General features: G+C 37.6%; 1 protein-coding gene and 1 non-coding gene across 3 annotated transcripts in view; both read left to right on the top strand.

The window, feature by feature from the left end:
* Window positions 1–18,195, top strand: part of eprs1 (glutamyl-prolyl-tRNA synthetase 1) — a 36,793-nt gene that overhangs the window by 16,476 nt on the left and 2,122 nt on the right. The window contains exons 13-32 of one of the 2 annotated variants that reach the window (XM_067455426.1): window positions 589–609; window positions 1,740–1,850; window positions 2,502–2,638; window positions 5,310–5,517; window positions 6,242–6,354; window positions 6,481–6,598; window positions 6,690–7,088; window positions 9,059–9,271; window positions 9,588–9,803; window positions 9,899–10,141; window positions 10,266–10,487; window positions 10,574–10,845; window positions 11,544–11,595; window positions 11,702–11,911; window positions 12,425–12,497; window positions 12,587–12,666; window positions 12,752–12,853; window positions 12,969–13,124; window positions 15,459–15,656; window positions 15,735–15,908. In XM_067455426.1, the coding sequence (XP_067311527.1) occupies window positions 589–609; window positions 1,740–1,850; window positions 2,502–2,638; window positions 5,310–5,517; window positions 6,242–6,354; window positions 6,481–6,598; window positions 6,690–7,088; window positions 9,059–9,271; window positions 9,588–9,803; window positions 9,899–10,141; window positions 10,266–10,487; window positions 10,574–10,845; window positions 11,544–11,595; window positions 11,702–11,911; window positions 12,425–12,497; window positions 12,587–12,666; window positions 12,752–12,853; window positions 12,969–13,124; window positions 15,459–15,656; window positions 15,735–15,908 (3,318 nt within the window). The remainder of the gene's footprint in view (window positions 1–588; window positions 610–1,739; window positions 1,851–2,501; window positions 2,639–5,309; window positions 5,518–6,241; window positions 6,355–6,480; window positions 6,599–6,689; window positions 7,089–9,058; window positions 9,272–9,587; window positions 9,804–9,898; window positions 10,142–10,265; window positions 10,488–10,573; window positions 10,846–11,543; window positions 11,596–11,701; window positions 11,912–12,424; window positions 12,498–12,586; window positions 12,667–12,751; window positions 12,854–12,968; window positions 13,125–15,458; window positions 15,657–15,734; window positions 15,909–18,195) is intronic. The other variant, XM_067455427.1, reaches the window with a different exon arrangement.
* Window positions 10,928–11,059, top strand: LOC137091695 (small nucleolar RNA SNORA47). The gene has a single exon (XR_010908138.1). It is a non-coding gene; the product is annotated as a small nucleolar RNA SNORA47 (small nucleolar RNA).

Below are 18,195 nucleotides of genomic sequence, written 5' to 3' on the forward strand. Positions count from 1 at the left end.
TTGCAAGTTACGGGTGAGCTTCCGTTGACCATATTTTATGTGCTATTTGTATGTGCGTTAATTGATGTTTATATGTAAATTAAAAGCCTAATTTGAATCTTTTAATTTTATAAAGTGAACTTGTCAGATTAAACTGCCTGATTCATATGAATCTCTTTTACAATCGTTATGAACTTTTTGAAGTTTGAAAGTTTTGACACAACTTTCAGTGGAAGCAAATAAATCAGGTTTCATTTCTTTTTAAAGTTGACCAAATGCCTTACAGGTTTGGAATGACAGGAGGGTTAATAGATGATGGATTTTATATTTTTTAGTGAACTAACCCTTTTTCACCATAAAAGGGATAGTTACAATCTCTTGGTACTCATTTTTCAAAGAGAAGGAATGTTGTTTTTATCACAAGGAACTATAAACCCTGCCTCTAGTGGGTCAACTTCTGGTTAGAGTGCCCAGATTTAGGTTGGCACAGGAACAGTAGTCGATTGCTTGTGATATCATATCACGTTGAAACACTTCCCATTCTCTCTGTCTCTGAGCTCTGTCTCCCTAGTTCTACATTAAAGTGCATCTCACTCTTCTGTTTACAAGCTGCCAGTTAGCTGTAAAAAGGTACTCCTCTTCCTCCTTCCTCTTGTTCCTCTTCCTCGTATTTCCCCTGCCCCTGTATTGTCTGCTCCTCCTTTCCCTGTAATTTTCTATTTCTTGATCTATGGGTTTCACGAAAGTCCAGATTATTCATCTGGAAGATGGATTCTTTGCTCAAAAAATAAAAACGTTGTCGTTCCAAACCTTAAGATATTCTTTCTTCCATGGAACACAAAGATTTTCCTGGCTGCTCTTTTAACAAATAACAAAAGTTTGACATTACAATCTGATAGACCTGCTGTCTATTATGATGTCAACATAAATTTGTAATGCAAATCTCCTCTCCCTTTTTTCTTTTTTTTCTTTTTTTTTTTGACTAGAATAATTATATTATCCAAGTTCCAAATCCAATAATCCAAATTCCAGCCAATATATCTACCTTGCCAATATATTGGTCAACCACTTCTTAGTATGTTAGTCTTTGCTGTGCTATCAAAGTTGATCATTTAGAAATGTAAAATTGTAAAAATTTCAGTGGTATTGTATAGCCTACTAAAATAATTGGTATTTGGACAACCCTGGTCTGTAATCTTCCACCTTTGATTCACTGAAGGCACAAATGTCTTGCTCTTTTTTTTTTCCTTCTGACTTTCTCTCATATGCAGCTTCTATCTGTGTTTATCGCTCATTTCCACCCCTCATACAGCTTCTGGCAGACTCTGTAGAATGTGAAAATAAGTTAATTTAAGGAAATTCATGGTGTTCAGTCAGTTTTATAGCTAAAGTGCTCCTCAGGGAGTTCAAACTCTACACTGTTCAAACTCTTGATTACACTGAAAACCTGATATCTTTTTTTCAATTCCCTCATTTCTCAGTCAGAGAACATTAATACTTACTGTTGATGTTTTAAACCTAATGAAATATAAAGGCTCCAAGCAGTTTTGGGCAGTAATTATGCACTTTGTGGCTATTACAGTCTGTTTGGTACAATGTTTGGCTTCCCCTGCTCTTCATATCACTCTTCTCTTACCTGTCCTTATTCATCCTGTTTCATTAGTCGGTCTGTCCAGCATTCAGAGCAATGTGAGAGCGAAACTTTGATGTACCCATCTAAAGAATAATTAGTTCCCTTCTCTCTCGCCCTCCCTGTATAGGTTATTGACCCAATAGCCCCAAGATACACTGCCCTGCTAAGCTCGCAGGTTGTGCCAGTCTTCGTTTCTGAAGCCAAGGAGGAAATGAAAGAGGTTGCCAAGCATCCCAAGGTACTAAAATCGGCATGCACACACACCTTGTCAGTATCATAACAAATATTTTATTTAGTCCGACAGCGTATCTAAGTGTAGGCACACTATAACAAACATCATCAATGTAGTCCATATGTGACATCAGTTAGTTAATTAGAATATCTTAAAGCATCAAAAATACATTTTGGTCCAAAAATAGCAAAACTACGACTTTATTCAGCATTGTCTTCTCTTCCGCATTTATTTTTAAACCTCAAATAAAGATTCAAATGGTCATGAATCAGCGGATTGATTCATGATTCCGATCACCAATGTCACGTGATTTCAGCAGTTTGGCAGTTTGACACGCGATCCAAATCATGACTCAAGCTGATTCATGACCGTTTGAATCTTTGTTTGAGGTTTGAAAACAAACCTTAATCAATTTGCAAAGATTTTAAACAAACTTCATTCACATTGTCATTATGGGGAATTGTTTATAGAACTGGCTTGGAAAATAATGAATTATATCTATTTTGGAATAAGACTGTAACGTAACCAAAATGTGGAAAGATTGAAGTGCTGTAAAAACTTTCCAGATGCACTGTAGGTAGATAATGTATGAAGAGAAAATGTATATAAATTGCACCTTGTCTTTTGAGTCACATCCTATTTTGTGGGGATTTGCAGAATGCAGATGTGGGAATGAAGCAGGTGTGGTATGGCCCAAAGGTCTTTATCGAGGGTGCTGACGCAGAAACTTTCACAGAGGGCGAGACTGTGACCTTCATCAACTGGGGAAACATCATCATCACCAAAATCCACAAGTAAAAAATATACTTCTATAAATACGAGGGGGGATACGAGTCCTACAGGCTCCCGCATCTCCAATACAGTGCATCAGAATGTCTCAATCAATGTATAGCACACATTTATGCCAGGCAATTGTTTATGAACTAATGCTGATGAATAATGGCAATGTTTATATAGTTATATGTTTAAGACGGTTGTAACAATTAGGGGTGTGCGACATATCGTCCGCGATAATATCGTAATTGTTGTTTTAACGATGTGCGATCTGACATTATCGAGTATATCCCTCACACTCACCCAGTGTGTGTGTGCGGATACACTACGTGATGTAGTCTTGAGGATTACTTAGACTACTGCGGGTGCACAAATCCAAATATCTAGCATAACAAATGTGATATTGATTTTATATAAGTTAAATCAACAAGAATTTAGTATTAAGTGACTTACATTTTATACACAATATTGCATTTAATTAATTATTTCTATTTCTCTCAGAGTCTACATGCTGATTTGAGCAAATATCCAATCATATGCATTAAAGTTAGGGGGTGTTTAGCCACGCTTGAAAAGCTGGTGTCAGAGAGTTATACTCACGGAACACCATAGTTATTCACAATCACGAAAGTTCATTATTTGCATGCATTTTAAAGCCTTGCTGGTTAAACATTTCATTGGCGTGCTTATCACATGCACTGAGCACTCGCACTAAAAGCCTGTCAAACACGTGATTACTGGACTAAGTAGTCTTAATGTGCTAATACGGTCAAATACACAAAGGGTTAACATATAAACACAGTTGGTTATGTCAAAAGTGAAAGTAAAATTGTGTGTCTGTATACGAGATGCACGGGGGTCTTAAATTGACAGCAGTGCAGCCTACTGAACAATTGTCCTTAAAGAGACAGTTCACCTCTACGGTGATGTTAATAAAACAACAAATACTTAAGCCGCGTTTCGACCACAGGAACTTTACCCAGTAACCAGGAACTTTGGGTGGTACTTGGTGTGTTTAGACCGCAGGAACCAGGGTCTAAATGAAGTTCCGGGTAAATATTTCCCCCTCCAAACGGCCCTGCTCTCGAGGTAGTTCTTTATCAAAGTTCAGGAACTTTCGAGGGCGGGACTTAGGCGCTGAACATGCTGATTGGTTGAGCTCACGCTCTAAAAGTCTTTTGCGAGGTTTGGTCTACGTTCAGTAAATATCAGTCTTGTGCTGTCTGTCTGATGGCGCGCGTTCGTCTCAGCCATCTCACGTGCAATGTCCGTAATAGCTGATAATATACATTGTCATTTTAAATCCAGCTTTACAAGCTTTCTGAATATGCTGCATGCTGCTGAATCTGCATATCAGTGCTCTTTTCTGTCGTTGTTAATTACCTCTTTAATAAACCTATACATAACCGGCAAAAGCAGCACAGCTTGAATCTCTTCCATACTCGTTATTCATTTTTTTACAGTCTATTTTTCACCAAACGACCTGACCGATTACTTTTAAGTGTGCGTCCTTACATGACGTGACAGCGCGCGCCGCGCTCATGTTGACAAGACAGGAAAGCAAATTTTTCTGAGGGGTAAACTTTTTATTTCGTATGAAGACAGGGTATCCGTGGGGTCTTGAAAAGTATTAAAAGGTGATAAATCAATTTTGGGAAAATTAAGACCCTTATAAAGTATTAAAAAGTCTTATCAAGGCTTTATAAAGTCTTAAATTTTGAAAGTATTTTGATCAAGCTTTGTCAAAAGAGTTTGACTCCAAAAAGTATTTATGCATATATTTATTTTCATCCACATAAGTATTAAAAAACAACGGGGCGCTCAGTCTGAAATCGGCTCGAAGCGCACATGCCAGAGATGGAAATTAGCACTGCCACCAGCCAAATGCGGGTGATTTTGAGTTGTGGCGGGTAAACTCGCTTAACCTACCGAGCAGTTTCACCTCTTTGTAAACTTTGTTCAATGCATGCGAGTGCTGCCGTATGTGCGCATATGACCAGTCGTTTTCTCCGTCATCACTCGCGGGAAGACGCGCTGTGAGACTCGCGCGCTCTGTGAGATCTGACGCTGTGCATTATCCGAGAGCGTGCAAATATTGAGTTCTCTTTCAAGTCTTGCGCTTAAACGGACAAACTCACACAAGAAGTATGTCAACATGTCCATCTTGATGAGTATCTTAGCAGACATAGTCTGAATATGCCTTTGGTGAACTGTATAGTATGCACAGTCGAGAAAGACGAGCATATCCCTGCCTCAGGTCTTAAAGGCGCAGTAGCCTTTACTGCTGCCTGAGTGATGTCCTTATATTTAGTTTGACATTAAACAATACTCTTGATTGAATAGCTTTTGTAAGTTTATTAAGGATTAATCTTTCATTTAAACAGTTAAATATGCAGTTATTTTACATTTGATTACTTTATTAAAATTCTGTACCTTTCTGCAGGCCAGTAGGCATGTGCATTATTATTTAATGTACACATGAGTGAGGTCGAGTTAAACATTTTAGTTTGAATTTTATTTTTCGGTTTTCGACTTTGGTTTCTTCTTGTTTGAAGTTCTTCTTTTAAAGGCTCATTATTATGGTTTAGTATTTCACAGGCATGTCGAACCACAAGTATGCAAGTGATGTTACACATCTTGTGCATTTACATGTAGATGTACTGCTGATGTCCTCTTTCTTGATGCCTGCAGGGACAGCAGTGGAGCGATCTCATCTCTAGATGGTCGTCTGAACCTAGAGAACACCGATTATAAAAAGACCACTAAGATCACCTGGCTCGCGGAATCCAGCCGTGCCCCCCTCCTGCCCGCTGTCTGTGTCAACTACCAACACCTCATTACTAAACCAGTCTTGGGCAAGGATGATGATTTCAAGGATTACATCAACCAGAACAGCAAGGTGTGGTCCTCAAGTCTTTTGGGGTGTTATCTGGGTTTTTATGGTTACATTTGTAACACAGTTGAACAGTTTTTTAGTTGTGTGAACAGTAAAAATAAAATTCTGAATTCTGACCTAACCGTTCCATTACACTGTAAAAAAGCCATATGTATTGTTCTAATTGTGTATTTGTCAAATGCTATGTTTTTTTTTATATGCAATATGTGACACTACATGAGGCATTACACAAAAACGTGCAAAAATACACTACCATTCAGAAGTCTCTTATGCTCACCATTTATTTGATAAAAAGTGTAGTAAAAACTAAGTTGTGAAATATTATTACAATTTAAAATAGCATGTTTAAATATATTAAAGCTTTTTATTACTGTGATAGCATAGTTGAATTGTCAATATCATTAATCCAGTCTTCAGTGTCACACGATCCTTTAGAAATCATTCTAATATGATGATTTTGTTCACAGTTTCTTATCAGTGTTGAAAAAAAGTTGTGCTTAATAGTTTTGCAGAAACCATAGGTTTTTTTTCAGTGTATTTTTAATTGTTTAAAAGAGCAGCATTAATTTGAAAAAAGTTTTTGTAGCATTATAAATGTATTTACTGTCACTTGATCAATTTAATGTGTCCTTGATGAATAAAAGTATGAATAAGACTGTTTAACTGTCTTAACTATGCATGCTGTTTAAACGCTTGTGTATTAAATATATTTCTTTGTTGTTCCCAGATAGAGGAGAAGATGATAGGAGACCCTTGCCTGAAGGACTTGAAGAAAGGTGACATTATACAGCTGCAGAGACGGGGTTTCTATATCTGTGATCAGCCTTATGAGCCAATCAGGTTGCACCTCTAATCTGTTAAACACAGTCTTTTGAATCATTTGTAGCTATGAACATTTAAATATTTTTTTGAAATGTTTTTATGCTCAGTTTTTAATTGTGTACATAATTTGATCTATTTGTTTAGCCCACACAGCTGCAAGGAGAGTCCCTGTGTTCTGCTCTATATCCCAGATGGACACACAAAAGAGATGCCCACTGCTGGCTCCAAGGACAAGAGCAAGAGCCAGACAGCTGCTAAAACTGTAAGCACAGATTTGGATCCATCCATTTGTTTTCCTATCAAGTCAAACATTAAAGAAAATGATCACTCTTTTCATATTGTTCCTCCTCCAGGTGAAGGCTGAGTCTGCTCCTCCGGGCAAAGCCAAGCTGGCTCCTGTCTCCAGCCCTGTGCCATCATCATCATCATCATCAGGAGATGCTTCATCCCTATTCTCCAGCATTGTGGCTCAGGGAGATCAGGTCAGGCAGCTCAAGACAGACAAGGCACCTAAAGAGCAAGTAGATGCCGCTTTAAAGCAACTCCTGGCCTTGAAGTCTGAGTTTAAACAACTGACCGGACAGGAGTACAAACCTGGTATGGCCCCGCCTACTTCCACCCCAGCACCGAAGAGCTCTGTCCCCTCTCCTGCCTCAGGAAGTCCAAGCCCTGCCTCTACCGGTTGTCCGTTCACTCGTGTTGCTGAGCAGGGCGAGGTGGTCAGAAAACTGAAGTCTGAAAAAGCACCCAAGGTCTGTTTCAGTTGCTGTTGCAGGATTTAGTGAGCTGCCTAGCTAGACATCATTTTCTGGCTTGCCATTTACCATTTAGTCACTTATATGGGTGTGCTTCATTTAGGCTGCTATCTTAAGGTTTTCCAGGCCAAAAAATCTATTGTTAAAGCCCCCTTGAAATCAAAATGGACCATTGTTATTTTTTATGTGATATATGTTCACACAAAAATATGTTCACTTCTGTTTTCGTATTTTTCGGAGCGAGAGTGGGACAACCTGTCACCCACATGAGATCATGGCAATAGCAAACAACAATGATCATTAATTCACAATGAACAAAATGTCCACCCTACATTTTTTTTCTTATTCAAAAAAAACGTTTGAACTCAGATATACGTCACATTGGCCCTCATTTATCAAAAGTGCGTACACCAAATTTCCAGCGTACACCTTGCGTACACCCAAACCCACGGTGACTTTGAGATTCATCAATATGGACTTTGGCGTACGACACGCTCAAATCCTACGCCAGCTCAGGAGGTGGTGTACGCACGTTTGGAGTTAGTGCGAAAATGCACAGAAAAACAATTCCTAACACCACAAAACGCACTGATAGAGATTTGCTATATTATGACCCACTATAAAAAAAACAACAACATAGTAATTATAAACCTCAGTGTTTATTTTTGTGCAACACGGACTTCAATGTTTAATTTGTGTGATACCAAGCATTTGATTTGTAGGCATATATTCCTCCAGTTGCAAGGCTGTGCGCTTTACCTGACGTTTCAGGGTTAGGCCCGGCAGCTGCGCACGGACTGGGACTGAAAATAATTCAGACTGACAAAATAATAAAAATGACATTCTTCTTCTTTTAAATAATAATAATAAAACAAATAATAACGACATTCTTCTTCTAAATAACTAAGCGGCATTAATAAAAATCATAATAATAATAAAAATCTTACAAATTGTCATGCAATTATTAATGTGAATGAATGGTACTCCTCATCACATCATCATCACTATTGTACACCCAATAACATGTGCCATGATATGAAATTAAATGCTAATTGTTTCAAAACATGTTCTGTAAAATAATGCATTGAAATAATTTCTCATCCAAACAGCTATTTAAACTGCTGGAGTGTGCTTCTCAACCCCCACACTATTAACAGTACTCGTAATTTAGGTCCATATTTTGTTTATGTGGGTGCCTTTAATCCCACTCTTTTAAGTCCTAAATAAAACAATTTCGCTTTTTTCCAATTCCCTGGTGATGGTCCCGATGGGCGCGTCTCAATCATCTCACTAGTTCAGTAGTCAGGGTACTGATCTGGGAGTCAGCCCATTGACTTATGTCCTAATCAGTGCCCTCACTAGTGGACTAGTAAAATGATTGATCTCCACGTCGGAGAAGATTCGCTTCTTTGCCGTCTTCCGTGTGTCCATGACGTAAAATGAGGCCGTGGGGGGGACTTGAATATATAGGGGCGTGTTATTCTAATGACGATTGTTTTCAGCCACGGCATTTAAGAAAGGGCAAGTATTGCGCACACCTGGATTGCAGAGGTCCACACAGCTTCATAAATCAGGCGGTGAGACGAGTGTAAGTATAATCTTACGCCAACATATAAGCCCGTTTCTATGCAAGATTGATAAATGAAGGCCAATGAGAGAAAAGACAATCGCAACTTCCGTTTCATGCTGGCTTTAACAATCTACTGTCATACATGCAATTTTGCATTACCAAGACCGTTAAATGTTCTCCTCCCTCATGTTCTAATCGCCCAGATTCCTATTGAAATTTCCTATTGGATTTCACCCATGTTATTTTGCAGAGCAGCGATAAATGTGCCTCTTTACAAGGTAGCTAGATAAGGCAGCTCACAAGGTTTTAGATCAGACATCATGTTTAGACCTGTCTATAATTGAACCATCTTTTATTTTGGGGTTTAATTGCTGACCATGTCATCTTCATTTTACAGGAGCAGTTAGATGCTGCAATAAAACAGCTTTTGGCTTTCAAAGCTGAGTTCAAACAGCTCACTGGTCAAGACTACAAACCAGGCATGGTTCCTCCCACATCATCTCCTCCACAGCCCGCCCCCTCATCTGACTCCTCCCCTGCTGCCATATACAAGCATTTGACTGCGCAGGGCGAGGTGGTCAGAATGCTCAAAAACGAGAGAGCACCTAAAGTGAGACACTAGTTGCATCTTTCCCTAGATTATGATGTAATTTAATTGTTTTTCACAGGGGCCACCCTAAATGGTACTCAGTGCAATTTTTGTTTTATAGTATATAATATTTTTTTGCAGATAGGCATCTTTAGCTAGCCACTAAAATAGTATTACAAAAACATATATTACAAAGAATTGCTTTATATTTTATATAATTATATATAAATGTTTTTTTTATTTATATATTTTTAATTGTAAATATTTTATCTGGTGATTTCAGGAAACGTTGCGTTTAATTTGTAATTTAAGCTCCATGATTTTTCCCCCTCCTTAGGACCAGCTTGATGCTGCAGTGAAGCAGCTTTTAACTCTGAAGGCAGAATATAAGCAGGTGACGGGGCAGGACTTCAAACCTGGAGTTCCCCCCGCTGGTGTTTCTCCATCAACTGTAGCTCAGCCTGCCCCTGACAGCTCTCCTAAATCTATGTATGATCGAGTCACTCAACAAGGATACCTTGTGATACGCCTAAAAACAGACAAGGCACCCAAGGTTTTTGACTCCTCTCAGTTTTTTGGTCATAGTTTTTAAATATCTAATTTTTAAATGTTTCTGAGCAAAATTCAACAATTGTTCATATTTTACAGGATCAGTTAGATGCTGCTGTGAAGCAGCTTTTAACTCTGAAGGCAGAATATGAGCAGGTGACGGGGCAGGACTTCAAACCTGGAGTTCCCCCCGCTGATGTTTCTCCATCAACTCCAGCTCAGCCTGCCCCCACCACCCTTGCAGAGCCTGGCTCCTCTGACAGCTCTCCTAAATCTATTTACGATCGAGTCACTCAACAAGGAGACCTTGTGAGACACCTAAAAACAGACAAGGCACCCAAGGTTTTTGACTCCTCTCAGTTTTGGTCATAGTTTTTAAATATCTAATTTTTAAAGGTCATAGTTTTTAAATATCTAATTTTTAAATGTTTCTAAGCAAAATTCAACAATTGTTCATATTTTACAGGATCAGTTAGATGCTGCTGTGAAGCAATTGCTGAGTCTTAAAGCTGAGTACAAGCATCAAACTGGACAGGAGTACAAACCAGGTGTGCCTCCTTCCTCTGGTCCTGCCCCTGCACAGTCTAGTCCTCAATCCAGCTCCTCCCCTCAGGCTCAAGCACTGTTTGCAGACATAGCCCAGCAGGGTGAGCAAGTGAGACGGCTTAAAGCAGAGAAAGCTCCTAAGGTTTGTTTGAATTTGTTTAAAAAATGAATATTTATTCAACTTGTTTGCAGGTGGTTTTACAGGGCTATTGTAATTTATTCTTTTAGGATCAAGTTGATAAAGCAGTGAAGACTCTGCTTGAGCTGAAGGGTCAGTATAAAGCCCTCACTGGGGAGGAGTACAAGCCTGTGACTACCCCAGGAGGCTCAGGGAACACGGGGGGAGAAGACAAGAGCCGCAAGGAGCGGGAGAACAAATCTGAAAAGCAGGGAGGAGGAGGAGGGCGTAAGCAGCAAAAGGGAGGAGAGAAACCTCAACAGGGTCAAGAATCTGGAGCAGGTGGATCAGGAGACGGCCAAGGGTCTAAGAAACAGACACGGTAAGAGGCAAAATTGCAAAGTAATCCATACAGTGTCAAATGCCTTTTATTTGTTTCCTTAAAACATGGATAACTACTTAAATGGAGGCCTGAGAAAGTTCTGCAGATGTTTTAGTACTGCCACAACTGGTTTTGTCCTCCAAGACTAAACATAGAATACAGTCTCTTTTGTCTGAATATCTTTTTCAGACTAAGCTGTGTTCATGGACACTTTACTAAAATATATATTTAGTTATGTATTAAAGCTACACTGTGTAACTTTTTTAGTTTATTCTTAGCTAAAAGCACTTAGTTCTTTCAAAAATATATGTGCTCATTAATGTATATTTACTTCTGTCAAGTAATAAAGTATTCTCGTGCCATTGAAAATACATACGGGTGAGGGGTTTGAATGCTAGTCACCATGTTGCCCCTCCATCTTGAAAGTACATTAGCCAAAGAGGGACATACCCGTAAATTCAAGCTCCGCCTTTTGAATTTTATGTGAAGAGGGGGCTTGTCATGTAAATCTTGGACTAAATTGGCCACCGTAGAAGTTTAATCGGAATTGAGAGGAACTGAAACTAATATTCACTGGATTGTCATATACATTTTCACCGCTAAATGGGGGGAAAATATCACACAGTGTAGCTTTAAGGAAATGTTGCACTTTCAAGCAGGATCTGTTCTTTTACTTATATTGTGTTTCTCAAATGTAGACTGGGACTGGAGGCAAAGAAAGAGGAAAACTTGGCTGATTGGTACTCACAGGTACACTTGATCACATGATTTTGGAAACTGTAGAAGAACTATCTTTTTACGAAATTCATTTTTTTCAAATGTTTAAAAATGAGCATATTTGCTGTTTTATTTTTAGGTGATTACTAAGGCAGAGATGATCGAGTACTATGATGTCAGCGGCTGTTACGTGTTAAGGCCCTGGTCTTACGCCATCTGGGAAGCCATTAAAGAATTCTTTGACCGGGAGATCAGGAAGCTGGGTGTGGAGAACTGTTACTTCCCTATGTTTGTCTCTCAAGCTGCACTTGAGAAGGAAAAAAGCCACATTGCAGATTTCGCTCCAGAGGTAAAGAGCTGGAAACAATGAAATTAAAAAAAAAAAAAAATTAAATAAAGAAAATAATACTTCATATTTAGCACGTTTTTTGTGTGAATTATTTTCTTTTTAATTGTGTTTTTAATCAAATAAGTGCTTTTTTTAATTAGAAGACATTTTTAATTTTTTTATTATTATTTCTGAAGGATCATGTGACACTGGAGACTGGTGTAATGGCTGCTGAAAATTTAGCTTTGTCATTATATACATAATTTTCTTTCTTTTCTTTTAATATATTAAAATAAAATAATTTAAAATGTATATTTTTCTAAGTAGTTTTAATCAAATAAGTGTATTTTTATATTATAAAAATGGATGATTGGAACAAGAGCATGTTATGGTGAATCATGTTTGGGCCTTATCTCTGCGTGCATGCGTGCGTGCGTGCGTGCGTGCGTGCGTGCGTGTGTTTGTGAATAGACATACATCATTATAGCCACTCAAAGATTTTTTTTTTTTTTTTTTATCTGCAAATGTCTTTAGGTTGCTTGGGTGACAAGATCAGGAAAGACAGAGCTGGCGGAGCCTATTGCTGTGCGTCCCACTAGTGAGACAGGTGAGCAACTGCAACTGTATCTGAAATGGATTGGATTCTTGCCTTTATTATATTTTTAATAAATTCACATTCTTCTTACATTGATGCAGTGATGTACCCTGCCTATGCCAAATGGGTCCAGTCACACAGAGATCTGCCAATCAAACTGAACCAGTGGTGTAATGTCGTGGTCAGTTCAGCCTCATCTGTACACTTTTACAAACCCCTCTAAATTAAAGCCCTGTGTATTTATCAGTATTCATTGCTGTTCTCAGCGTTGGGAGTTTAAACACCCCCAGCCCTTCCTGAGGACCAGAGAGTTTCTATGGCAGGAGGGACACACAGCGTTTGCCACAAAAGAGGAAGCTGTAGAGGAGGTTGGTTAGATGTGATCAGTCACACCTCACTCGCAACTAAATATTTACATGCTGATAATGAAATAATTGTACCATGTATCTGATCCTCCCACACCTTTAACCATCATGTGTGAAGGTGTTGCAGATTCTGGACCTTTATGCTCGGGTGTACGAGGAACTGATGGCCATCCCTGTGGTCAAGGGCAGGAAAACAGAGAAGGAGAAATTTGCAGGAGGAGACTACACCACCACTGTGGAGGCTTACATCTCAGCAAGCGGCAGAGCAATTCAGGTAAGCATTGGGTTTACAGAACCTCAAGGTATTCTTAAGGCCCTAAAATACTGTAAATTCAACAAAGCTGAAGCGCAAATTGATGTGATGTCATTTCAAACAAAATCAGGCTAAAATAAAGTTTGGGTAGTTTGAAACGGCTTGCCAAGCTTCACAACATCGCTATGTTCAGATGCTTTAAGTGCTGTTTTTTCTCCACTGTTAGAGAATCACAACCCACTTTGCTGAGAGCGGTGTTTAGATGAATATATCAATACATCTCTGGAAAACATTGAGACCATTTAACATTGATAAATTAATGTAAAGTGGTCTCTTGATTTTTTTCCAGAAAAGTGGGTTTATATATATATATATATATATATATATATATATATATATATATATATATATATATATATATATATATATATATATATATATATATATATATATATATATATATATATATATATATATATATGACTCTTGATTACTTTGTTTAATTATAAAACAGGGTTCGTACGGGTGCTTGAAATCCTTGAAAGGACTTGAATTTTGATGTTGTGTTTTCAAGGTTTGAAAAGTGCTTGAATTTTGGATAAAGTGCTTAAAAATGCTTGAAATTGTAATTATTTCTTTTACAACAAATACCTATCTGACTAAATAGTTTGTTTATAATTATTGCTCTATGTAAGCTACTGCAACACAATTAGCCCATTGTACAACATTCACTGTAGTCTAAGCATATTTGTGAGATAATTGTAATGGTAATTGATCAATGTTTATGAAAAAAAGCTTAAGCTTTATCATATTAAGTGATCTCTTCAGAAATAATATTTGATTACCTAGACTTTTAATAGATATACACACACACAAAAAGAAATTAATTAAAAATAGAAAAGGTCAGTGAGCTGAATCTGATTGACTGTCTTCCTCAAAGACGAATGTTTGCATTTTTAAAATTTCAATAAATGAATTGAAAGTTAAGTGAACCCGTCGAGTGATTTTGTTTAGGGTAATTGTTTTTACAATTACCCCAAAGGCAGGTAAGATAGTAAGTCTACTTAGACAGTGATACATTTAAAAGAAATAAAAGGTGTGATTTGGTTAAATATCTGATCCTTCTGCTTTACGAAACACAATTTTGGCTGTTTATAGCATTATCATCATTTTAATGTGATGATAACACTAAATAATAATTTTGACAATGTATTGGTATGGAATTTACAGCGGTGTTAGGTGCTGGAAAAGTCTTTAAAATGGACCTTGAAAGTGCTTGAAAAGTGCTTGAATTTGACCAATGAAAAGGTGTACGAACCCTGCTGGTTGTATAATGTGTAAAGGGTTATTAATTACTAGAGCATGTGTCTGAGAAAAGTATTTTTAAATCCATACTTATTTGTGACCCTGGACCACAAAACTAAAACAAATATTAAAATGAGTTTTATACATCATCTAAAAGCTTAGTTAATAAGCTTTCCATTGATGTATGTTTTCTTTTAGGATAGGACAATATTTGATGAAAATCTGGACTCTGAGGGTGCAAAAAAATTAAATATAGAAAATCATTTTTGATGTTGTCCAAATGAAGTTCTTAGCAATGCATCACATTACTATTAATAATTTTTTATAAATTTATGGTAGGAAATTTACAAAGCATCTTCATAACATGATCTTTACTTAATATCCTAATAAGTTTTGGCATAAAAGAAAAATCGATAATTTTGTCCCATACACTGTATTGTTGGCTATTGCCACAAATATACCTGTGTGACTTAAGACTGGTTTTGTGGTACAGGGTCACATTTTAGCATGTGATGGCATCTTAAAAACACGTAAGATGCTGCTAATTACACAAACACAATGTTCAAAGACAAAAAAGCTGAAAAGCCCAGTGTTACTTTATTGTATCAATCGTTTTATAAACTCAAATCATTTAAGTCAGAATCTCTTTTTGCCCCTTCCCAACTCTGTTGTTTTGTAGTAGTGCTTGCTTAAAGCAACAATCACCGTTAGGATTGGTTATATTTTGGTTAGCGATGTAAAACACGTTAGAAGCAATCAGAACCCCTTTAGCCTGACATGGTCATACTCAGTTCTAGTCAGAATATGAGTCTGATATTGTTCCCTTGGGCTGTGATTATTGGGTTGTGTTTCAAGACCTTAATTGGATAGACCTACAACCAATCAGAGCAATGGAGTAATGTAGCTGACTTATGTAGAGCGACATATAGTAGTGGGAAGTTCGGATCATTTTACGGACTCGGATCTTTGAATGTCGAACGAACAAATCTTTTTTTTTAAAGAAATTTAGTTAATTTCAGTAAGATCTAAAACTCATTATTGCTCTTTCAGGGTGCCACATCCCATCACCTGGGCCAGAACTTCTCCAGGATGTTTGAGATTGTTTTTGAGGACCCTAAGAGACCAGGCGAGAAGCAGCTGGCCTACCAGAACTCATGGGGAATCACCACTCGGACCATCGGAGTCCTGACGATGGTTCATGGAGACAACATGGGCCTGGTGCTGCCACCCAGAGTAGCATGTCTACAGGTGTGCTGGAGATTCATCATTTCTTCTTGTTTAATATGTATCATAGCATTGTTTGCAAACTTACACTCTAATTTGCAGGTCGTCATCATTCCTTGTGGCATCACAGCCACTCTGCCAGAAGCAGAGAAAGACCTTCTGTTGGCCCAGTGCTCAAAGTATCTCTCCAGACTACAGGAGGCCAATGTCAGAGTCAAGGCCGATCTGCGTGATAACTACTCACCTGGCTGGAAGTTCAATCATTGGGAGCTGAAGGTATGGATGTTCTCCATCTCAGCATAATCACACCAATTAGGGCTGCTTGATTATGGCAAATATATATATATATATATATATATATATATATATATATATATATATATATATATATATATATATATATATATATATATATATATATATATATATATATATATATATTAGGGGTGTAACGATACGCGTATTCGTATTGAACCGTTCGGTACGAGGCTTTCGGTTCGGTACGCGGTACGCATTATGTACCGAACGGTTCTTGGACTAATTAATTAGATTTGGAAAATAAAAAAGTGTGTGAAATATAATAATATGCGTTCAACAAGGTAGCCCAATAACCAAAACGACATAACAGGCAATGCCCCTGACACCGCCGAAGTGAAAGAAAAAAAAAAACACCAAATATGTTTTAGGCTGCTCAGTCAGGTGCTCGCTTACTCAGTAGGCTACGCGCTGAATGCTCGTGGCAAAATGGCTATTGCGTTTAACAAACCAGAAATAGAAGATCCTCCAATAACCAACAGGTCTGGTGTTTGGGTGAACTTTGGATTCTTGGTAAGCTATGACGGTGTTGGCAAGATTGATGGATTTAAAAACAAGGGTATGTCGCATTTGCTGATGGTACAGCAGCGGGAATAATTCATGTCATGTCAATCAAAGCCGACAACAAGACGATAAAAAGGAGAAACAGCCACAAACTATCCCACAAACTATCCCCGCAGCATTTAGACAGACATTTCCAACTTATTCAAATGGCAAAAGACATCACCGCGGCGAGTGGTCCATTTATAGCCGCGGATATGAGACCTAACGCCCGTTTCACACATACTCCGTCTGCAGTGCGTGTGCGGTGCGTATTTTTTTTCCGTACCCATGTTAACGGATGACAGCTTTCAAACTGCACGCGGGTGCTGTCCGTCAGTCTGTTCCAGGAGCGTTACGTCTGCAGCAGTGCGGCGGATCGTTTTCGTACCGAGTCTATTTTTTTGCTGCGCTGCGTTGCTGCATTAAAGTGATAGAACATTGTTCGCATTAAAATAAACATGTACTGACGCGAAAATCTAGTAATTTCACCACAGATGCATCTCATTTAAAATATACTCTTGTTTCAAAGTCAACACATGGCTTTTTTTTTCTCAAGTAAAGCAACAAAACGACACCCTGGCATTTAGGTTAAAAAAAAAGTGCCATTATGGAGAGCACTCGTACTTTCTTGGAGGTGAAAAGCAAAGTTCTTTTTGACCTGCAGGATTTCTTTTAAAAGGGTGTAAAAACGAAAGTAAAGACTAGAGTCGGCTGTTTTTGAATAGACTATTGTAAGTTTCTAATTTAAAATGTTTGTGATTTAAGGCTATAAACTATGTTTAAATGTTTTGCCACTTGTGTGAGCTAAATCTAAAGTATATAAATATGAATAAATGAATTTAATAAAATGTTGTTTAAATGTAGTAGGCTACTTAACCTGACTTCTATTAAAGAGTAAACAAAGAAAATTGGAATTCTGACGAGGCATGTTTAGTAAAAACTTTTGGATTTTAAATAAAAAATAATGAATAAATGCTGTGTTTGTGATATGCAACAGCGGATCAGTTGCGGACTGCAAACGCAGCATATGTAAAGCACTACAGGGTGTGGGGCTCCTGCAACGCACACGCAACACAACACGCACCGCACACGCTAATGTAAAGAGCTAATGTCTTATTCCTGTAACTACATAGAAGATGGGTAAAATCATACAACAACAAAAAATCATACTTTGTTAGTTTTAATAAAATAATAATAAAAAAGGTAATTTCTGCCAATTTTTTATTTTTGCTGTATCTAAAACATACCGAACCGTTCCGAACCGAACCGTGACACCAGTGTATCGTATCGAACCGAACCGTGAATTTTGTGAACCGTTACACCCCTAATATATATATATATATATATATATATATATATATATATATATATATATATATATATATATATATATATATATATATCTCTGGAAAAAGGTTGCTATGATGTAACATTTTTGGATATGAGTGAAATTTCTTTATTCTTGATACCAATTTTGATTGCAGACAGCATAGCCTGTATTAATTATGTTGTGTATTGACTGTATTAATTATATATGCAAAGATTTTTATTAAAGGGATAGTTCCCCCAAAAATGTATTACACATCAATGTGACATTCTTCTTTCAGACGAATACAATCGGAAAATCCTTGCTTTTCCAAGCATTAAAATGGCGGCCCAAAATTTGAAGCTCAAAAAAGTGCATCATCCATTATAAAAATACTCC

The sequence above is a fragment of the Pseudorasbora parva genome, chromosome 10 (assembly GCF_024679245.1).
Source record: "Pseudorasbora parva isolate DD20220531a chromosome 10, ASM2467924v1, whole genome shotgun sequence".
Taxonomy (NCBI): Eukaryota; Metazoa; Chordata; class Actinopteri; order Cypriniformes; family Gobionidae; genus Pseudorasbora; species Pseudorasbora parva.